General features: G+C 36.6%; 1 protein-coding gene across 3 annotated transcripts; it reads right to left on the bottom strand.

Annotated features, from left to right (window-relative positions):
• Window positions 1-749: 749 nt before the first annotated feature.
• LOC116308479 (adenosine receptor A2a) lies at window positions 750-16,489 on the bottom strand. 3 transcript variants are annotated; one of them, XM_031718902.2, is made up of 2 exons: window positions 16,222-16,489; window positions 750-3,186 (listed from the first exon to the last, which is right to left on the bottom strand). In XM_031718902.2, exon 2 carries the CDS (start codon window positions 3,171-3,173, stop codon window positions 2,232-2,234), a length of 942 nt encoding a protein of 313 aa, XP_031574762.2. In that variant the 5' UTR covers window positions 3,174-3,186; window positions 16,222-16,489; the 3' UTR covers window positions 750-2,231. The 3 variants fall into 3 exon arrangements, with proteins under 3 accessions (XP_031574762.2, XP_031574766.2, XP_031574764.2); XM_031718906.2 differs by lacking the exon at window positions 16,222-16,489 and adding an exon at window positions 8,206-8,700; XM_031718904.2 differs by lacking the exon at window positions 16,222-16,489 and adding an exon at window positions 3,474-3,945.
• Window positions 16,490-17,527: the final 1,038 nt, after the last annotated feature.

The following is a 17,527-nucleotide window of genomic DNA, read 5'->3' as shown; positions in this document are numbered from 1 at the left end:
CTTGTTTTACTTGGTGTGTCGTCAGTTTTAATGGATTGAGTAACAAATAACGCGATGAAACTCTAGCATTTACTGGTTTAATTAAATATCACTTAGAAATGTTCAAATCTAAAGCAAAGCCCAGCCAAGATTGCTTGAATTTTCGATCTTTTTAAATGATTTTTTAGACGGCCTGATAAATTTAGATTAAAATACACACAGCCCCACCCCACTCCCATAAGACAAGCAAACAACTTATGGCCAAATTAACGAGAATACTGCTGTAGTAAAATATATTCAAACCATCAAAGAAATGAGATAGCAAATGAGAAAGAAATAAGATAGCAAAGCTGAAGAAAAGAGATAAAGAAATGAGATAGCAAAGCTGAAGAAAAGGGCTCAATTCAGAAATATCGTACAGCATGATCAAGGTAATGTTTTATCAACATTTTTATCATGACAAGAAATTGTAAAGAGCAATATTTCTACGTTATGTTAGTCTAATCAACATGGCTTAACATGGACACTAAATTTTGGCATTTTACAATAGCATGAATTCACTCGTGTCGAGGGGGACTACAATCTAACCCCACGATTTTTTTAGGAGCGCTTCGCAGGCTCGTTAAACCCTCAGTGCTATAAAGTTAACAACGTTAATTGAGATTTGAGAATTCCAGTTTACGACCTAGACTCTTTCCACTTGATCCAAATAAACCTAAGCTAAAAGGATTTAATTCAAATTTCCAAACACTTTAATATAATATGTATTCATTTATTTACAGTTAATAACATAATAGTACAAGTAATGGCTAAACTCTCTCCATAATTTAGAAAAATAACATCCCAACCCAGAAAAAGCTCGTTACACATTCTCGCTTATAAAGTGATTAAGTTACAATTGCGTAATCATCCATGTCAATTTTGAAACATTAGATACCGCAACCGATATCGTAACTGAATTCTACTTGGGATAATGCTAACTGTATTGTGTTCAGCGTGGTTTATTCACACCAGCATAGATTTAGATCAGTCCAAATCACTCAAATATTCTGTAGGGGTACTCAACTAACTACGTATACATCTGGGTCTTCCAAGGACGAGTTTTGAGTTTTTAAAACTGAAGAAGCTCTTTGAATATCGTTTCTTGGTTATTTTTGTCTTTTTACAACGACGAAAAAAAAACTTTCTAAAGAGTAGCTCTTTCGAAGTAATCATGGCTGCCATATTTAAAGGTGTTCAGCAGTCTGTTCCTTTAATACATCGTTCCATTTGAACTTAAACAGCAGCAGCAGTAATAGATATCGAGTATGAAGTCGTATACTTTTCCTATCATCCTTGTGGCTTTGTGAGTAAATGTTATTTAATGTTGAGTAACGATCTACGCATGCGATTTATATTGACAGCGGTGTACAGTCTTAATTGAATAGATCTCTTAACTTTGGGCGTAATGTTTTGCCATAAGTTCAGACCACGTGTCATTATCTTGAGAATAAGATTCTTTGTTTGAGTTGTATCCTTACGCATGTGTCGTCTCATGCGCAACCGTTAAATAAAGAAATGATACTCTAGGGAATGACACGGGCTTTGAAATTGGGAATCATTACGCCCAAGATAACAAGGTATACACACCTATTTCGAAAATCGTTGTCGCACCAAGAGCCTCAAGTAACAAGCCAAGGCTCCAGAGAACGTCGGTGCTTTTAATCATATTTGATTTATTCATGGTTCATGCAAGTGGCTATATAGCTTTCCACTAATTATCATCTCAAGCAGCCTTGCTTGGAGCAATTTGTGAAGTCAATAAATGAAAATGCACCATAAATAAACTAATAACACTACTAAAAGTACCGGCGTTCTCTGCGGTCTTGGCTTGTTGCTTGAGGCTTTTGGTGCGACAACGATTTCTGAAATAGTTGTATATTCCCAGATTGCTTGCTTCTTGCATTTCACACAGAAACAAAAGTCTGTACAAAAATACCGATGATTTTAAACCATACCAGGGCCATATACAGAGATGTTAAGGTTCGCTTATCGATACATAGGGCTTGTAGTTTACTATCAAGATTATTTTACTTCGGGAGTACGGCTTTAGTCATGAAATCCGGAGCTTGAGCCATCGGTGCTTTCGGTCAAGTTTGCCAGCGGTCCAAATGGAAAAAAAATCTCAAACGTACTGTAAAATATTGTTAAGCTGACCACATTTGAGGCTATGACTCATTGTCAAGCGTTCACTTAAATAGCTGACTATCATTCTATCGCCTTGCAAGTGAAAGTATTGGTCCATAAAACCGCTTTAGAATAAACTTGAAGGTTTTTCTAAACTCAGGGATTCTCACACCGTAAACAACCGGGTTGATAGCGGAGTTGCTATAGTGCAAGATCTTGAGGATCTTGATGACTTCAGCAGACGGATAACACGACAATCCGCAATACAATATCACAGTTTGTGCGATGAAAAACGGAGACCACGTGACAAAGAAGAAGCCAATCACAAATGCGATCGTACTTGCTGTTCGTATCTCTCTCTTCAAGGACCTCTTGGTTGGATTGTTGCCCATTCTTGTCGTGGCGATTTTCCAGATCGCCGCATAACTAACAACAATCACTACTAAAGGAAACAAGAAAAATACGACGAATATTAAAAGAACGAAATCAGTCTGGGGGAACTTAGGTGCAATTAGACGTATTGATCCAACCAACGCGGACGTGACCCAGACTGCCGCCAGTACAATGTAATAGACGTATTTAGGGGTGTTACGATGCTTGATGGCCCAGCCGACACAGAAATACCTCTCCATACTAATGACCATTAGATGAAGAATGGAACAGACACCTGAAAAGGTGTCAAAGAACTTGAAAAGGGCTTGGGCAGAAGGAGAAGGCCTTGAAATAATACTGACGATGGTATTGATCCAAAGAGGTACTGATATAGCGCCAACCAACATATCTGCCCCAGCAAGACCAACGACGAAATAGTTCGTAACAGTTCGTAGCTTGTCGTTAATGAAGAATGAGATTATAACCAAAAGGTTGCCAAAGACTGACAGAGCTGCGATAAAGGCGTACACAATACAAGAAAATACGGTGAAACCGTCGATCTGGGGAATCGGGCGCTGTGGTAGTGGGAATCCTGTGATATTTGCTGTTGCTGTTGTTGTTGAAAACGGGTAGCCTGTGGTGTTGACAGTGTTCATTTTGTCTGTAATCCTGTATAAAGAATAGTATTTACAGTTAAATATTGAAAAGCTTTCCTTCGGCAGTTGAGTAGAAGTAAAGAAGGACACCAAATGTGGCCTGGATAGTACTATTGATGGTTTTCACGGCGTCCATGTTGGAGGAACTTAACAATAGAATTGTCAATGAAATCTTTTGTTATATCCTCCAACATGGCCGCCGTGTCTTTTGTTACTTAATTTTCTTGGGAATGGTTGAAAACCATCAATATAACTACTTCATTAAGCCTGCAAAATTATGTAGACTTAGAAAGAATTCACCTCTCTATCTGGCTTAGATAGCTAGCTCAAGCTTATCCCCTTGGCTGAAGTTCAGGTTTATTCCTGTGTCTTAGATAGCTCAGGTGGCAAAAGCGTTTGCACCGGTATCGCAAAGATCATGGATCCCCTTCTATACCTAAATATAAATGTGAGTTTTAGGCTTTAAAAATTATTTATACTACTGCAATATCATTTGGAAAAAAACATAGATCCGGTACCCATTTTGTTGATACAGCAAAGGACATGGTATACTTATAGAATAATACCCCGCAGCAAATCACATACACATACTTATTGACCATGAATTCTATTGTTGTATACGTTGTTCTACGAAGAGTTCCGACGACTGCATATCATTTGCGGGGTAGTCTATACGGCTCAAAGGACTTTTATCATTTGCAAATGCTTTTAGAAAAAAAGCAGCATCTTCTACTTCTTCACGATCTCGAACGACCGACTGAGCCAACCGAGTGGAATAACAAAAACAAAAAAAAGTTATATGAAAGCCAAGCTTAAGTAAGTCTTAAAGTCCTACTACGACGAAAATCGCTCAAACTTGGATTCAGCTGAAACTTCCTAAGAATACTCTTTAAAGGTCCAATAATCACTGTATGAAGTGTTTTCTCGATATTCAGGACGAAAGTATGATATTTTTACGATTTTTTTTTTTGGAGTCTGTGACGTCATACACTCAACATCGAACATCGCTCCATACATTTCTTTGTAGTTTATGATCAAAATATCAGTAGTAAAGGGAGAAAGCTAGAAATACCCAAACACCCCAAAATATAAATTATAGTCACAAGTAATGTGAAATAAGCACATTAGCCACCCTTTGGGCTTCATAGGAATAAAATAAATTAAGGATTTATATACAAAGAAATATATGTAGCAATGTTTGATGTTGAGTGTATGACGTCACAGACTCCAAAAAGTAATCGTAAAAATATCATACTTTCGTCCTGAACATCGAGAAAACACTTCATACAGTGATTATTGGATCTTTAAAGAGTATTTTTAGGAAGTTTCAGCTGAATCCAAGTTTGAGCGATTTTCGTCGTAGTTGTCCAAATTTTCCAATTTTTTTTAACTGTCATCGAACTCCGCGAAGATGCCACGGTGAAAATTTGAATAATTCGCTCTAACTTAAAAGGATAAATATATTTTACAAAAAGGAAAAAAGGAATAGTTTCTACATTTATTCAGCTTTCAAATGTAAATTATATCTGAGGTGACGAGAGAGATTTGAAAACCGACAAAAACTATAATAATGCTTTGTAGTTCATTCTTTAGAAAATATTCAATTAAAAATCAATTATTAACTCAGCTACAACCAACCAATGAACGCTTTAGTTTCAATCAATAGAGTCCCTCCCCAAACTGATAATTACTTTTGGAAAGAATAGATAACTAGCTAAAAACTAGTGTGAGCTGCGTCGGTGTTTCTAAAGAAACAGTAATGATAAAAGGGTAAATTAGACACCGTGAAAAGATGCCCAGTCTTTTACTCCGACGAAGGACTAGCGTCCGAAACGTCACTGTAAGTTTTTTCATCTTTGGAAAGAATAGTTTATTGTTGTGACAGACTTTCCCTGGAATCAGCAGGATCAGTGAATTAGGCGTACGTGACCTTGGCTTATAGATCAGCCCAGGCACAGGGTTCAGTCTGTGAGTTAGCCATGCCCTGACTTAGATCAGCCCGGAGGTTGTTTCAGGGTTCAATCTGTGAGTTAGCCGTGCCCTGACTTAGATCAGCCCAGAGGTTGTTTCAGGGTTCAATCTGTGAGTTAGCCGTGCCCTGACTTAGATCAGCCCAGAGGTTGTTTCAGGGTTCAATCTGTGAGTTAGCCATGCCCTGACTTAGATCAGCCCAGAGGTTATTTCAGGGTTCAATCTGTGAGTTAGCCATGCCCTGACTTTGATCAGCCCAGAGGTTGTTTCAGGGTTCTATCTGTGAGTTAGCCATGCCCTGACTTAGATCAGCCCGGAGGTTGTTTCAGGGTTCAATCTGTGAGTTAGCCGTGCCCTGACTTAGATCAGCCCAGAGGTTGTTCCAGGGTTCAATCTGTGAATTATTTATCAATTGACACGGTTTTCTTTGTTATTCACAAGGCTTCATTTTTGTTATAACCCTCATTATAAATGCGAGGTCAATATATAGTTATTAACCCGGTTAATAACTATATATAGACCGTTCGCATTTATAATGAGCAACATTTGATAGAAAACCTTCTCAATTGATAAATAAAATACTTAATTACCTCGAACGTCGGCAATAAGCCTATACATCCCTCGGGCCTGCGGCCCTCGGGATGTATATGGCTTATTGCCTCCGTTCGAGGTAATTAACTCTTACTTAGCCATGCCCTTACTTAGATCAGCCCAGAGGTTGTTTCAGGATTTATACTATTGTTTCAAAAATGAATGCTTTTCGTTCTACCCTCCTCAACTAAAAGAACGATTATTTTTTTCCTGAATTTGAATGTCCTTGCGTAATAACCTTAACTTTAATTCCACAAGCATTTATTAAAAATTGTAATCAATTACGATGAATGATAACCATCTTATTAATGGACTGTATTTATATCAGAAGGCACAAAAACAAAGCATTAGTGCTTCCTACAGAAAAACAGCATAAATATAGATAATGTGTGACCAAGTTATTTTCCTGCGACCTATCTTGGAAAAGACCTGCAATGAGTTTCATCATCTTTGCCGTTCAACATCCACTTGGTCACAAATGGTTATAAAAGAGAGTGCTTTTTTCCATCCATCCCTCCCTCCCTCCCTCCCTCCCTCCCTCCCTCCCTCTCTCCCTCCCTCCCTCCCTCTCTCCCTCCCTCCCTCCATCCATCCATCCATCCATCCATCCATCCATCCATCCCTCCATCCCTCCCTCCCTCCCTCTCTCCCTCCCTGTCTCCCTCCCTCCCTCTCTCCCTCCCTGTCTCCCTCCCTCCCTCTCTCCCTCCCTCCCTCCCTCCATCCATCCATCCATCCAATAGAGCGAGTTAGGAAAAGCTCGGTTACAAAGTACATGATTCTCTTATAAGGACACAATATCCCCAACTCCCCATCGCACCAACTCGTCTCAAAATAACGCGTCTACGTGCTTTTGTCAAAACATAATCAATTCGACAACCTTCAAGATCTAATGAAAACCTGGAGCCAGCATTTCGACATATTTCAATAAACCAATTACACTTGAATATTGTATAAAATATTTTCTATCTTGGAGATCATTGTGACCACGTTTTGCCTTCTAGGCACAACTTAATTACTCTTAAATATATTGCTGTAGTCAATCTTAGTGAAATTTGTCAACGCATTAATTAGTGGTAAGTAAGTTACTGTTGAGATTTAAGGGAGACCATAACTTTCAGCAAAAATTCAATTTTGGCGGAGATTTCATGTAAGATTTTGGCTAAATCTTTAATTTGAATCGGTGCAAAAACTAAATACGGTTGCGAATGCGTGGATTAGAAGTCAGGCCAAGATCTCCACTTGATTGCCTTCTAACTACATCACCCGCAGTTTCAACGAGATAAGGCTCTAGCTTTCGGTTACAAAAAGGCGGCTAGATGAGAAAATATATAAGTACTTTTAGATTATAATTCCTTTTTAGACAATAAAAAGGATGCTTTCTTCTCGGGGTATTTATTTTTGGCCAATTTACTGCAATCGCATCAATGTTTTGCTCATTTTGCACCTGTTATGACTGAAATAAAAAAACGAAATAAAAATTTATCTCACTTAGTCACGAAACAAAAGAACAATTATGAAAACACTTGCTTACTGCAGTCTGAGATTCGCCAATTTTAAAATGAAAAAATCCTAAACTGAAATTAGAAAAAAGATGACGTTAGCAATAAATTTTTTGATTCATTTTCCATCCAAGCATTCAATATTGCGTTGAATATTTTAAAATTTTTAAATAAGTGATTTATTCTTTTAATTTAGAAGCTTTCTTCATGACAAACATGTGTTCTTACACCAGGACACACAGCTAGATTGTACTAGAAGGTAATAAAAATAGATTACTTATTCATCAAATGGTCAAGAGGCGTAATAAAGTATATTTTTACTGACAAGAGTAACAGGATAAGCCAAGAAAAATTAGAAACTATTACAAAATGTCTCAGGAGTGCCTCGAGGACTGCAGGTGTGATACGAAACAGTCAAAACCCACGGTCAAAAAAAACTGTAAAAAAAACCACACACACGAAATTAGCTGTGTGGGGTTTGATTTGTAAAAAAAAAGAAAAAATTTCTTTAAAGGAGAAATATATTTTGGAAGAAATTTTGAGGGAGACATTTTGATGCTAAATAGAGCACTTCTAGAGGAAATGAATTTACGCCGAACTCCGCACTCGATGTCGATTTTGTGTAAATTTTCAACAGGATGAAAAGAAAGCTCCAATTCTAATTACTTGGGTAAACATTGAAAACAATCTGTACTAAAATGCCTTCAGAATGCAAAAAGAGATTGAATGAATTACTCTTTTTTGAATGAAAACGGTACTGAAAAAACAGTAACAAAGCACCGTTTCGAAAAAATATTTCAGGGACAATTTAAAGATTCTTATTCGAAATATTTCTACCAGTTTTTCTGCATACCTTCAAACTTGGATATTAAATTTTCTATACGAAATCCAAACCCCAAAACAAAATGTCAACGACTTATATACAAATGAATATACAGAATCTTTTGTTCTCGTAGAATCGAACTTACCTGTAATGTTCTTACTCGACCAACTCGTTCTTTGAACACGCACGGAATCATGAATGACATGTAACCTCAGTTTTATATAAGCTTTTTGAGGTGAATTCCCAAACTGATCACATTCGTTGAGCTGCTTTTATACCTGACAACTTAAATGATATTGAGGTTTGCGATGGATATAATTGCTTAGAAAAATAAGTCACTCAAGAGAGTACGAGAAAGTGATATCGATGCTTTGATTTCGGGGTATTCTCTCAGTGGTACGCATATTTCAGGGTCAGTATTCTCTCCTCGGTACGCATATCATTCAAACAATATATTAGGATTCTGTTTTATGGACCAATAAAATCCAAGTATGTGGGAAATATTTCTCGTTAAATTTCTCTTAATTAGGACCGCTTTGGTGCGGTTTCCTGTTCAAGGGAAACCAATCTCTTCGTAAAAACGCCGTGAAAATCAAAACCAACTCATTGAAGCTAAGCAACTTGGTTTACATGCATTTATTCATAGCTCAGTTCTCACTAAAGGCGATTTTTCTTTTCTCATCTCTTTTTCCTTTCATTCATTTTTTTCTTTTACTCTGAACAAAAAAAAAAACTCGATTTATTTTTTCTTAAAAAGTGATCACTTTAGCTACGTCAAAATCTTTCACGTCTAAAAGATATATTATACCAAGAAAGAGTCTCCGTTTTGTTAAGCTTTCGCCCCCGAGGCATGCGCGCATGCAAAGTGGATTGCACAAGAAATACAATGTTCGTAATGTCATGTAATTATTCTTCGAAGTGTGGTCGAAATACAATGTTTGCCATTTTGGCATTTTACCCCATGATACATTTTGTCAAAGATGAAACGAAAAATCATTCAAAAATGCTGTGAGTTCTCAGTTGTATTGGGTATTTTCCCCAAAACACTAATGCATATAAATTTTCGGGACTTTTTCCAAAATTTTCCTGATTCTTGGCAGATGCATTTCTAAGTTGCTCTCGCGGTTTAATGGGAGGTATTCCATATGTCACAATATCTTCAGAGCAGATACAACTCTCGAGTATGAACAGAATAGTGTAAAAGTATGTGGAAATAAAAACAAAGGAATGAGGATTTTGGTTAAATAATCTTAGTAAAGAATTTGGTATTAAATTCAAACCACACAGAGAAAAATCTAATCTGGTTGTTAGATGATCACGGACGCCAGCTTGAAGGTTTGCTAGACTGTTATATCTCAGTAGTATAGTACTCAGAAAAATAATTAGGTGAATTCTTGGTGGATTAAGAATATTTCTATGGTGATAACACATTTAAATCCGAGCGAGAAAAATATTATAGTAATTAAGCCTATTGCAAAGGGATTTTATTGTCTCTTATTTTGAGGCAAGGCGTTTTTAGAAATTTTAGAAAAAATAATAGGGGAGCTTAGTGTAGATTTAATCCATTCAGTAACTGCTGGTAAAGGGTTGAAAGCATAGCTTGAATGAAAGTTTACAGTCTTTATCGAAGATTGTTGTATACAGTACCGATATTGCACTTGTATTGCACAAATGCTTTAGGGATGTAAATACATTTTTCTTCACGGTCTAATATATATTTTATCAATCTTTTATGTAAAATTTCAACTTTACCTTGCCGCTTAGCTGAGTTGTAATCTTCTATGCTCGAATGGACTACTTAACTGATTTGCGAAAAATCTTCTAAGAATACAGCGTGTTACTTTACCAGACAAGAAATAGTACTTCCCTGTGATTGGTTGATGGGACCAATGACGTCACTATCTTGGATGGATTGTACGAGATTAACAAGAATGTATTTATCTTAGAAGTCTCGAGTTGTTTTAATGCAGTCATTAACCATAACCACTTAATGATTTTTTATCTTTCATCCAAAAGATCCTACACCGTTTGATAATATATTAATAACCTATACATGACTTTCACATCGCTTTTTTTAAACTTTTAATGCGTTTGGACTGTGTGGGAAATTGTTTACATCAGTTTTGTATTTTTTTTTCTTCTTTGGATAAGTAAGCATCTTAGCCTGCGCCTGGTTTCATGACCTCATAAATAAAATTTCGTGAAATATGCGTAGCAGAACCGTTTTTTCTCTCATTTTAGGCCCACATTTTCTCTTTGTTGCTTTTTCTATCCGGTTGTTGTGGTGGCCCGAGCTTTAAAAATTTTTCTGTCGTTGTTAAGAGGCAATTTTGCACTGAGAACAAAACAAAGGTATAAATCTATTTTCTATAGATTTCCGCTACCTCAAAAGAGCATTGTGATTTTTTCTTTGGCGTTTGGTTAGTTTGAGCTTAGCTTCTGCAAACCAACACAATCTTCGTCAATGATATTTATTTTTTCAACGTAGGTTATAAGAAAGGCAGCCCATAAAACAGCCCATAAAGGCAGCCCATAAAACGAATGGCCATGCCGTATAAACCCCAAAACTTCATAACTCCATTTTATTTAGATATGGACAATAAGACAAAAATGAAATACATCGCAGAGGGAGAGAGAGTTTGTTGATGACACATGGAGACGCAATCATTAAAAAGTAAATTGAAAAATTATTGTGCTTTGGATGACTTAAATTAGTGCTAGCATGCACATGTGATAAATAAACTAACTCAACCAGAGGAAATAATAGATAAATAAATAAAGGAAAGAGAAATTATGAGTTTTATTATATAGTAAATATCGAAACATATATTGAAATATCGTTTTTGGTTTTCACATCAAACCGGGAATATATTTACGGTTTCGTAGAAACCGCATTCATATATTGTCGTACAAAATATTGTTATTAAAGACTGTTATGTTTCATTATTTATTCATCCTTCGCGACTAGAGTCTATTCAAGATCTCGGTTGGTATTGTAAACAAGTGAGAATTCAACATTTATTATGTTTTTGATTGATTTGGTCATCACGAAACATAGGAAATTAGTGTTTGAATTTGAATTCCTTTTTTTGAAGGAGAGGAAGTAGAAAAATTGAATGAGTGGTTCTTCATTTTATAAATTAACACAATGTTGACTTAAATGTATAGGAAACCGGAAGATATTGCTTTGGAAAAGGTAGAATTCGGAACTGAAAATATTGAAAATGCCATTACATGATAGTTTGAAAATGAAATACACTTGTTGGCCAGTTTACAGCCTACACTCTAAAAATGAATTTAAAAACCTGTTTTCCGACTGCACTGAAATTCGTTTTCATGCCATGGCAATAATTGTCGAGGAAAGCTACTATTAGATATATAATATTGTAGTTCACTTAACTCATCATTATTCTAAAAAATATTTCTTCAAGATAAAGTGCATGATTTTTTCCTCAAAGATTAAGATGTCAGCCAACATAATGAAACAAACATCAGCCAGAAACTTAGCAGCCTGGCCTGGATGATGTACGCTCGCTTTGAATCACACTCCAATGTAAAGTCCGTGATGTGATTAATAACTTGTGGGATTCGAAAAAATGGGAAGCCAATATCATGCGAATACCCCGATTTAAGTATGAATACTCACAATAACCTTATATGATTCTTGTATCAGTAAGTCAATATAGGATAAGTAGCTTAAGAGACAATCTTAAAGACCGAAAGCAATGACGATAATAGCTGATCATAAAATGCCATAAAGAAAGAGCTCAAGGACTTCGAATAGAAACCTGTGACACTCTTAGATTTTATCTTATTTGAGAATGAACCGTGGAAAGTTGAATACAATAGACGGGCTGAGTAACTGAATGCTATAGGGATTATAGTGAATATTCATTCTCTCGCAGTTTGAAGATTAAAAGTCAGGAAACAATCTTGACTGAAAACCTGGAGGGGAATTACCTTTGATGGGAGCAAGAAATCCCAGCGAGAATAAATACTGGTGCAAGTTAGTCAGTGCGTGATATGGGACTGAAATATTATCTAGAGAAGAAAGACAAAAGACTTACAGATGGAACTTAAAGTGTATATGACACGAAAACATTCCATCATTTAAAATGTATAGTTTGTTAGTAATAATAAATATATCGTAACAAAATTTGTTTCAAAAGCTTATTTCTTGAGATATTTGCGAAAGTTAATCCCAATTTGTGACGTCATTTTGTTGACACGTACTCTAGATTCAGTAGTAATGTACTAAATATAAATTGTAATTCATATAAATTAACAACAAAAGACATATTTTAGTCAGCTTCATTTGATAGCTTACGTAGTACTCTTCCAATGTTGGGAAATTGAAAAGTGTACTACTTGAAATTAAGATTCTATATTCAAACATATTTCATGTATTTGCAACTAAATCTGGAGACTTGTAAACAAAATGACGTCACAACTCGTGCTAAAATTTTTTGAATTTCTAGAGAAATACGTTTTTGGAACAAATTTAACCGTGATATTCTTATTAATGCCAATAAACTACACATTCTTAACATTAAAATTTTTTCGTGTCATATACACTTTAAATACAGCACGCTTTGGTTATTGTGAACCACACAGCTAGAGGAAAAGTAAAAACAGCCGGAATCGACTTCATACTCAGAATGTATGATGAGAATAACACGCTAGTGAGGGCGAGTGAAATTAATAATAGCGTTTGCGAACTCTATAAAATATTGAGTGTGGCAGTCAGCTATGGGAAAAGTTAATGAAAACAGCAAGAATCCTGGCGACTTTTACTGTGATAGGAATGATGAGAACTGATTTCACACTAGTGGGCAAGTGAAAGATTAATAATAGTGTAATGAAATAATGAGTGTTGCATTCAGCTAAGAGAAAAGTAAAAAAAGCAAGAATCGGCTTAATAAATATGTGTGATGAGAATTTTTTAAAGCCAGCGAGAGAAAAAATAGCGCTAGAGCTTACAACTAGATTAAATGTATGCAGTCATCAAGAGGGTTAAAGGCAGACCTGCCTCGTCTAACCAATGCCATCTGACAAGGGATTACCTTATCAATAATGCGTTTCAAGAAGATGAGCTTTTTATTTTCAATTCTTTGGAAAAAATGCATAGCAATTGGTTCAAAAAATACTAATAAAACCCTATGAAAACTGATTACTGAGAAGGTTAAAATCATTCAGAGTATGGATGAGGATTTCTAGGTTTGTTGAGCGGTGAATAAAACACTGACAAATGAGTGCAAAGTGTTTGAGAAGAGAAACTGAGAGTCGTTAACAGACAGGAAGCCAGCAAATGGCATTTGATACACCGACATTTATCAATAAGTCTTTCATAATATGTCATGTGCAAGAATTAATGATTCCCTTCATTGTTATGTGATTCTTAAACGGAAGCCAATTGGTCTACTTTTAAAGGCTTTCGTCGAAAGTAGCTAAAGTATAGGCGGACGAACACTCTCGAAGTTTGAAGCAAAACTTGATTTCGCTCACGCATCAGACAGGAGGTATTAGCTCAAAGTGTTCAATAGAATATCGAATAAAAAGGCCAAAATGGGCTGCTTGGCTAATAGCATCGTGAAGTGCCTATTCATTTATAAAAGCTATTGATTACAAGGTCGGTGAAAATCATATAAGAACCATGGGTCAAGTCACGGAGGGAACAGGCGAGCACGCGCGCGGTTTTGGCGGGAAAATTCCCGCCAATTCCACAGGAACTCCACCAGTGGAGAAAAAAGTCCGCGCGCAAAGGGCTTTTTTTTGTGTTACTGAGCCGACCCGTTCGCCGGCATGGCGTTGCATTTTGCTCTCACTTGTTAGTGATATCCACTGGAATAGTATTCCTTATATCGCGTGCAAACGACCGATTCAAAGAAGCGTGGGTGACCATGTGCCGATGCCCCGCCTTTCACTACTCTGGTTGTTAGTTTTATCCTCTTGTCCGCAATTATATTTCAGCATAGTTGTTTGTTGGTTCTCTCCGGTGCTTCAAGGGTTTTCTCCGGGTTCTCTGGTTTTCTTTCCTCCGAAAAAATCTATTTATAAATTCTAATTAATCTAGCGTCTAACATTTTAGCCATTAGTCTAAACCAAAGGAAGATTGAGCAATCTCTTCCGATTATTTTCCATTACAATGAAATCTTCCTACGTTTTAAAAGCCAATTGCGACGTCATCAAAGGCGGTAGGCTCTCAAAATGAGATAACTAGAAAATGGATTTTTTTAAACGGCACTAGATAATCTCTCATAAAATTGGGGGGGGGGGGGGGGGGTGTATTCGTTTGACACTAAACAGCCACCTCAGATTTAGCTTGAACCTTTGACAAATCGAAGTCAGCTTTCTATGGGTCTGTACTGTAATCGAACATGAAATGACGTCAAAAATGACCCAAACTCAAGTGGAACCACGAGCGCAGCGACTGACTTCGATTTGTTTTTTACCATAACAAAGTCGAAAAAATTGAACAAAAAGACAAGTAAATAGTTTGAAAAAGCTGTTTCGTCCGCTCGCTCAGTGTGCGTGACGGATGTCGTAAGCACAAGCACTGGTCTAGCCTCTAATCGACAATGGTTCTAAGCAAATCAGCGCGCGAGAAATTTCCAAGTTATGGTAAAAATCATCTTCGATTCACTGTATCAGGTTCATATTTGAACAGGCAGTTCTGGGGACAGATGTAATGTCAATAAAGCCATCTGAGCATCAAAGTAATCCTATTCCTGACGTATTTCTATCATAATCGAAGAATAAAACAAGGACAAAAATGACTGAGCCGTCCTTTTAACATGCCATACAATTGCCATATTCTGGTAAATATTCAAACAAAGTTTGATGCACTGAGTGATCAACACTGACACGAAGATAATAGTGGTTTAGATAACAAGAAAATTTGATTCTATTGGGAAGCTAAACGTTCAAACAACGAGCGAATCATTTGAACCACTTTTCGGGATTTTTTTCTAGCATTTTTCGGGGAAAACAAAAATTTGTGCCTCACACGTTTTACATTCGAGCGAGTGACTGTAAAATGCAATTAGATATCCCACATTTTCCACCGCCATTTCGACTATTCGAGCTGAATATATATACATCATATATCTAAAGGTTTTTCGTAGATTGTATGCGCTTTTAACAGAGTCCGGCATATGTATATAAAAGTAAGAAAAAAAGCGCTTTGTCGGCTTGTCAGCATTCCTGTCAAAGTCCTTATGGACAAGTTTACTTTTTCGCGACGCTCAGCCATGCTAAGTGGTCAGTGTCTCTTTTTTAAGAGTAGACGTACGGAAAACCTTCAATTAGAGGCTAAAATCAACGCTTACAAATCGGTAGGAATAAATTGGCCGGTTGTTTGAGCAATTTAGAGTTTTTGAGCCGAAAAAAAAACCCTTTATAAAGATTGATGAACCAAGAAAAGTTGATTAAAAAAATTTTGTTTTGTTACAGCAATTTCTGCGTAGTGATACAGGAATGTGTGGAGTTGTATAGTTAACTATAGTTTAATAGACAGTGATATTTCTTATCGACCTGTAATCACTCTATAGTCATAGTAAAGCTCGAATCACTCATATGTACGTATTAAAGGGATTTAAAATGATGCTATTGAGGATTAATCTCTGCTTTCACATCTTTTGAAACTCCCACTCAGTAGGAACACCACATATGGCATCGCTATCGTATTCCGGTATTTCACCAAAAGGATTCAAAGTACTAAAACAAGATAAATGTTGCCCTCATTTGCTTATACGTCTAAAAATCAAACGGACAGTCCATATGAGCTTGAATATGCTCGAGGCTTGGGAAAAAATTGATCTAATTCGAAAATGATAACGACCTGTAACTTACTATTACTCTTTATTGGCACCAGACACAAAATGTGCTTTATCAATTACTCTACAGGGTTAAGAATATTTCTGGGACAAACTTGTTTAATTGAACACGAAACTTCATATTGTCGACGATCTATAAATCCATGTCTAGAGTTGATATCGAGGTTATTGTCCTTTCAGTTCGTTTAAAAGCGTTTCGTGGTAAAAATAGTCCGCAAAATTTGAGCAAAATCAGGCGATCAGGAGCGATGTACTTCTCAGTGTTAATAAATATAAATCAGGTTTTGATTAAAGCTGTTTAAAAGTAAAAAACTACACAATCCTACCTGGATTTCCAGAGCCAGTAGCTTTGGTTCTTAGCGCGATCTTCAGTACAGAGGATTGGGATTGGTATTTTTTATCAAGTGAGCCTGGCTCGTTAAGCGAGAAGTACTGGCGGTGATCTCGAGCCCAACATAACAACGCATCTCATTTCAATCTTTTTCGAAGAGCTGTCAGTGTGTCTAATTAAGCGTTGTCCAAAACAAACAAAACTGGCAGCTCTAGCTAAACAAAAAAAATCCGAACTATAAATCCTTAGTTATATATATCACATGATATAGAAAAAACTAATGATGGGAGCCGTTCTCTTTGTTCATCATGACTGCCTGTTATTCATAAGATTAGTTTGGGACGACAAGTCTGATTTGTTTTTTTTGGATCAACTTTGAGTTAAACTTTGAGTACATAAGTTTGTTGGTACAACAAGTATAGCTCACGCATATTGAATAATTGGGAACATACTCTGACGTAATGTATTTGCATAGTTAATGACATCATACACAAAATCAACCAATTACGGCTCAGGACTCCACACCAATTGACAAACAAACGCAATTGATAGGGTTTTTGAAAACTTCGATCAAATAATAGACTTAGAGGCCAATATTGAAAGACATTTGTATAAGCAAAGTTATTGCCCTGTCCGAGGAGATTAACACAGTCATGTAAATTCACCTAAATTAGCGTACATTTACATCTCTCTTTCGCATGCTGGTGGTACAGTTCCGTACCGTTGCGCTTAACGGAGTCCTGCTTAATACGGACAACCTGTTATAACGAACACTTTTGTTATGTTCCAGTGTTTTTGTTCATAAATCTACTCTTAGTTTACTCGTAGACTCGTACCCAGTCGCTTCTCTTGTCTTATTGATCTCACGCTGTGGTTGATGGGAAGGATTTTCGTGCGCATTAAAAAAGCGTGAGTGACGACTGGGTACGAGTCTGGTTTACTCGGTTCAGTCTGTCAGGCATGATGTTCAGTTTACTCGGTTCAGTCTGTCAGACATGATCGTCAGTTTACTCGGGCCAGTCTGTCAGACATGATCGGCAGTTTACTCGGGCTATAAGATGAAGAGAGCTCTAAAGAGAATATTATCTGAACAGAGGCCATCATCTTCCACCCACAGGATGTTTCATTAATATGATGTAGATGTTATTTAACAATTACAATATAATTAGAATAGTACGCGCGCGCTGATCGGTCGAAAACTGTGCTTTATTTAGCGAAGTGCTGCTAGATCCTGCGACCCTTTTTTATTTTTTGATATAGATTATATACTGAACTAGATTGAATGTGTTTTATAAAATCTA

Source organism: Actinia tenebrosa, unplaced genomic scaffold (assembly GCF_029948245.1).
Source record: "Actinia tenebrosa isolate PJP-AT-01 unplaced genomic scaffold, QUT_ActTen_1.0 PGA_scaffold16__25_contigs__length_10494907, whole genome shotgun sequence".
NCBI lineage: Eukaryota > Metazoa > Cnidaria > Anthozoa > Actiniaria > Actiniidae > Actinia > Actinia tenebrosa.
The sequence above is the reverse complement of the archived record's forward strand: the minus strand, read 5'-3'. Positions and strand labels throughout refer to the sequence as shown.

Coding starts and splice junctions, on each gene's coding strand:
- LOC116308479 (XM_031718902.2), bottom strand. CDS start 3,173: ATGAACACTGTCAACACCACAGGCTACCCGTTTTCAACAACAACAGCA.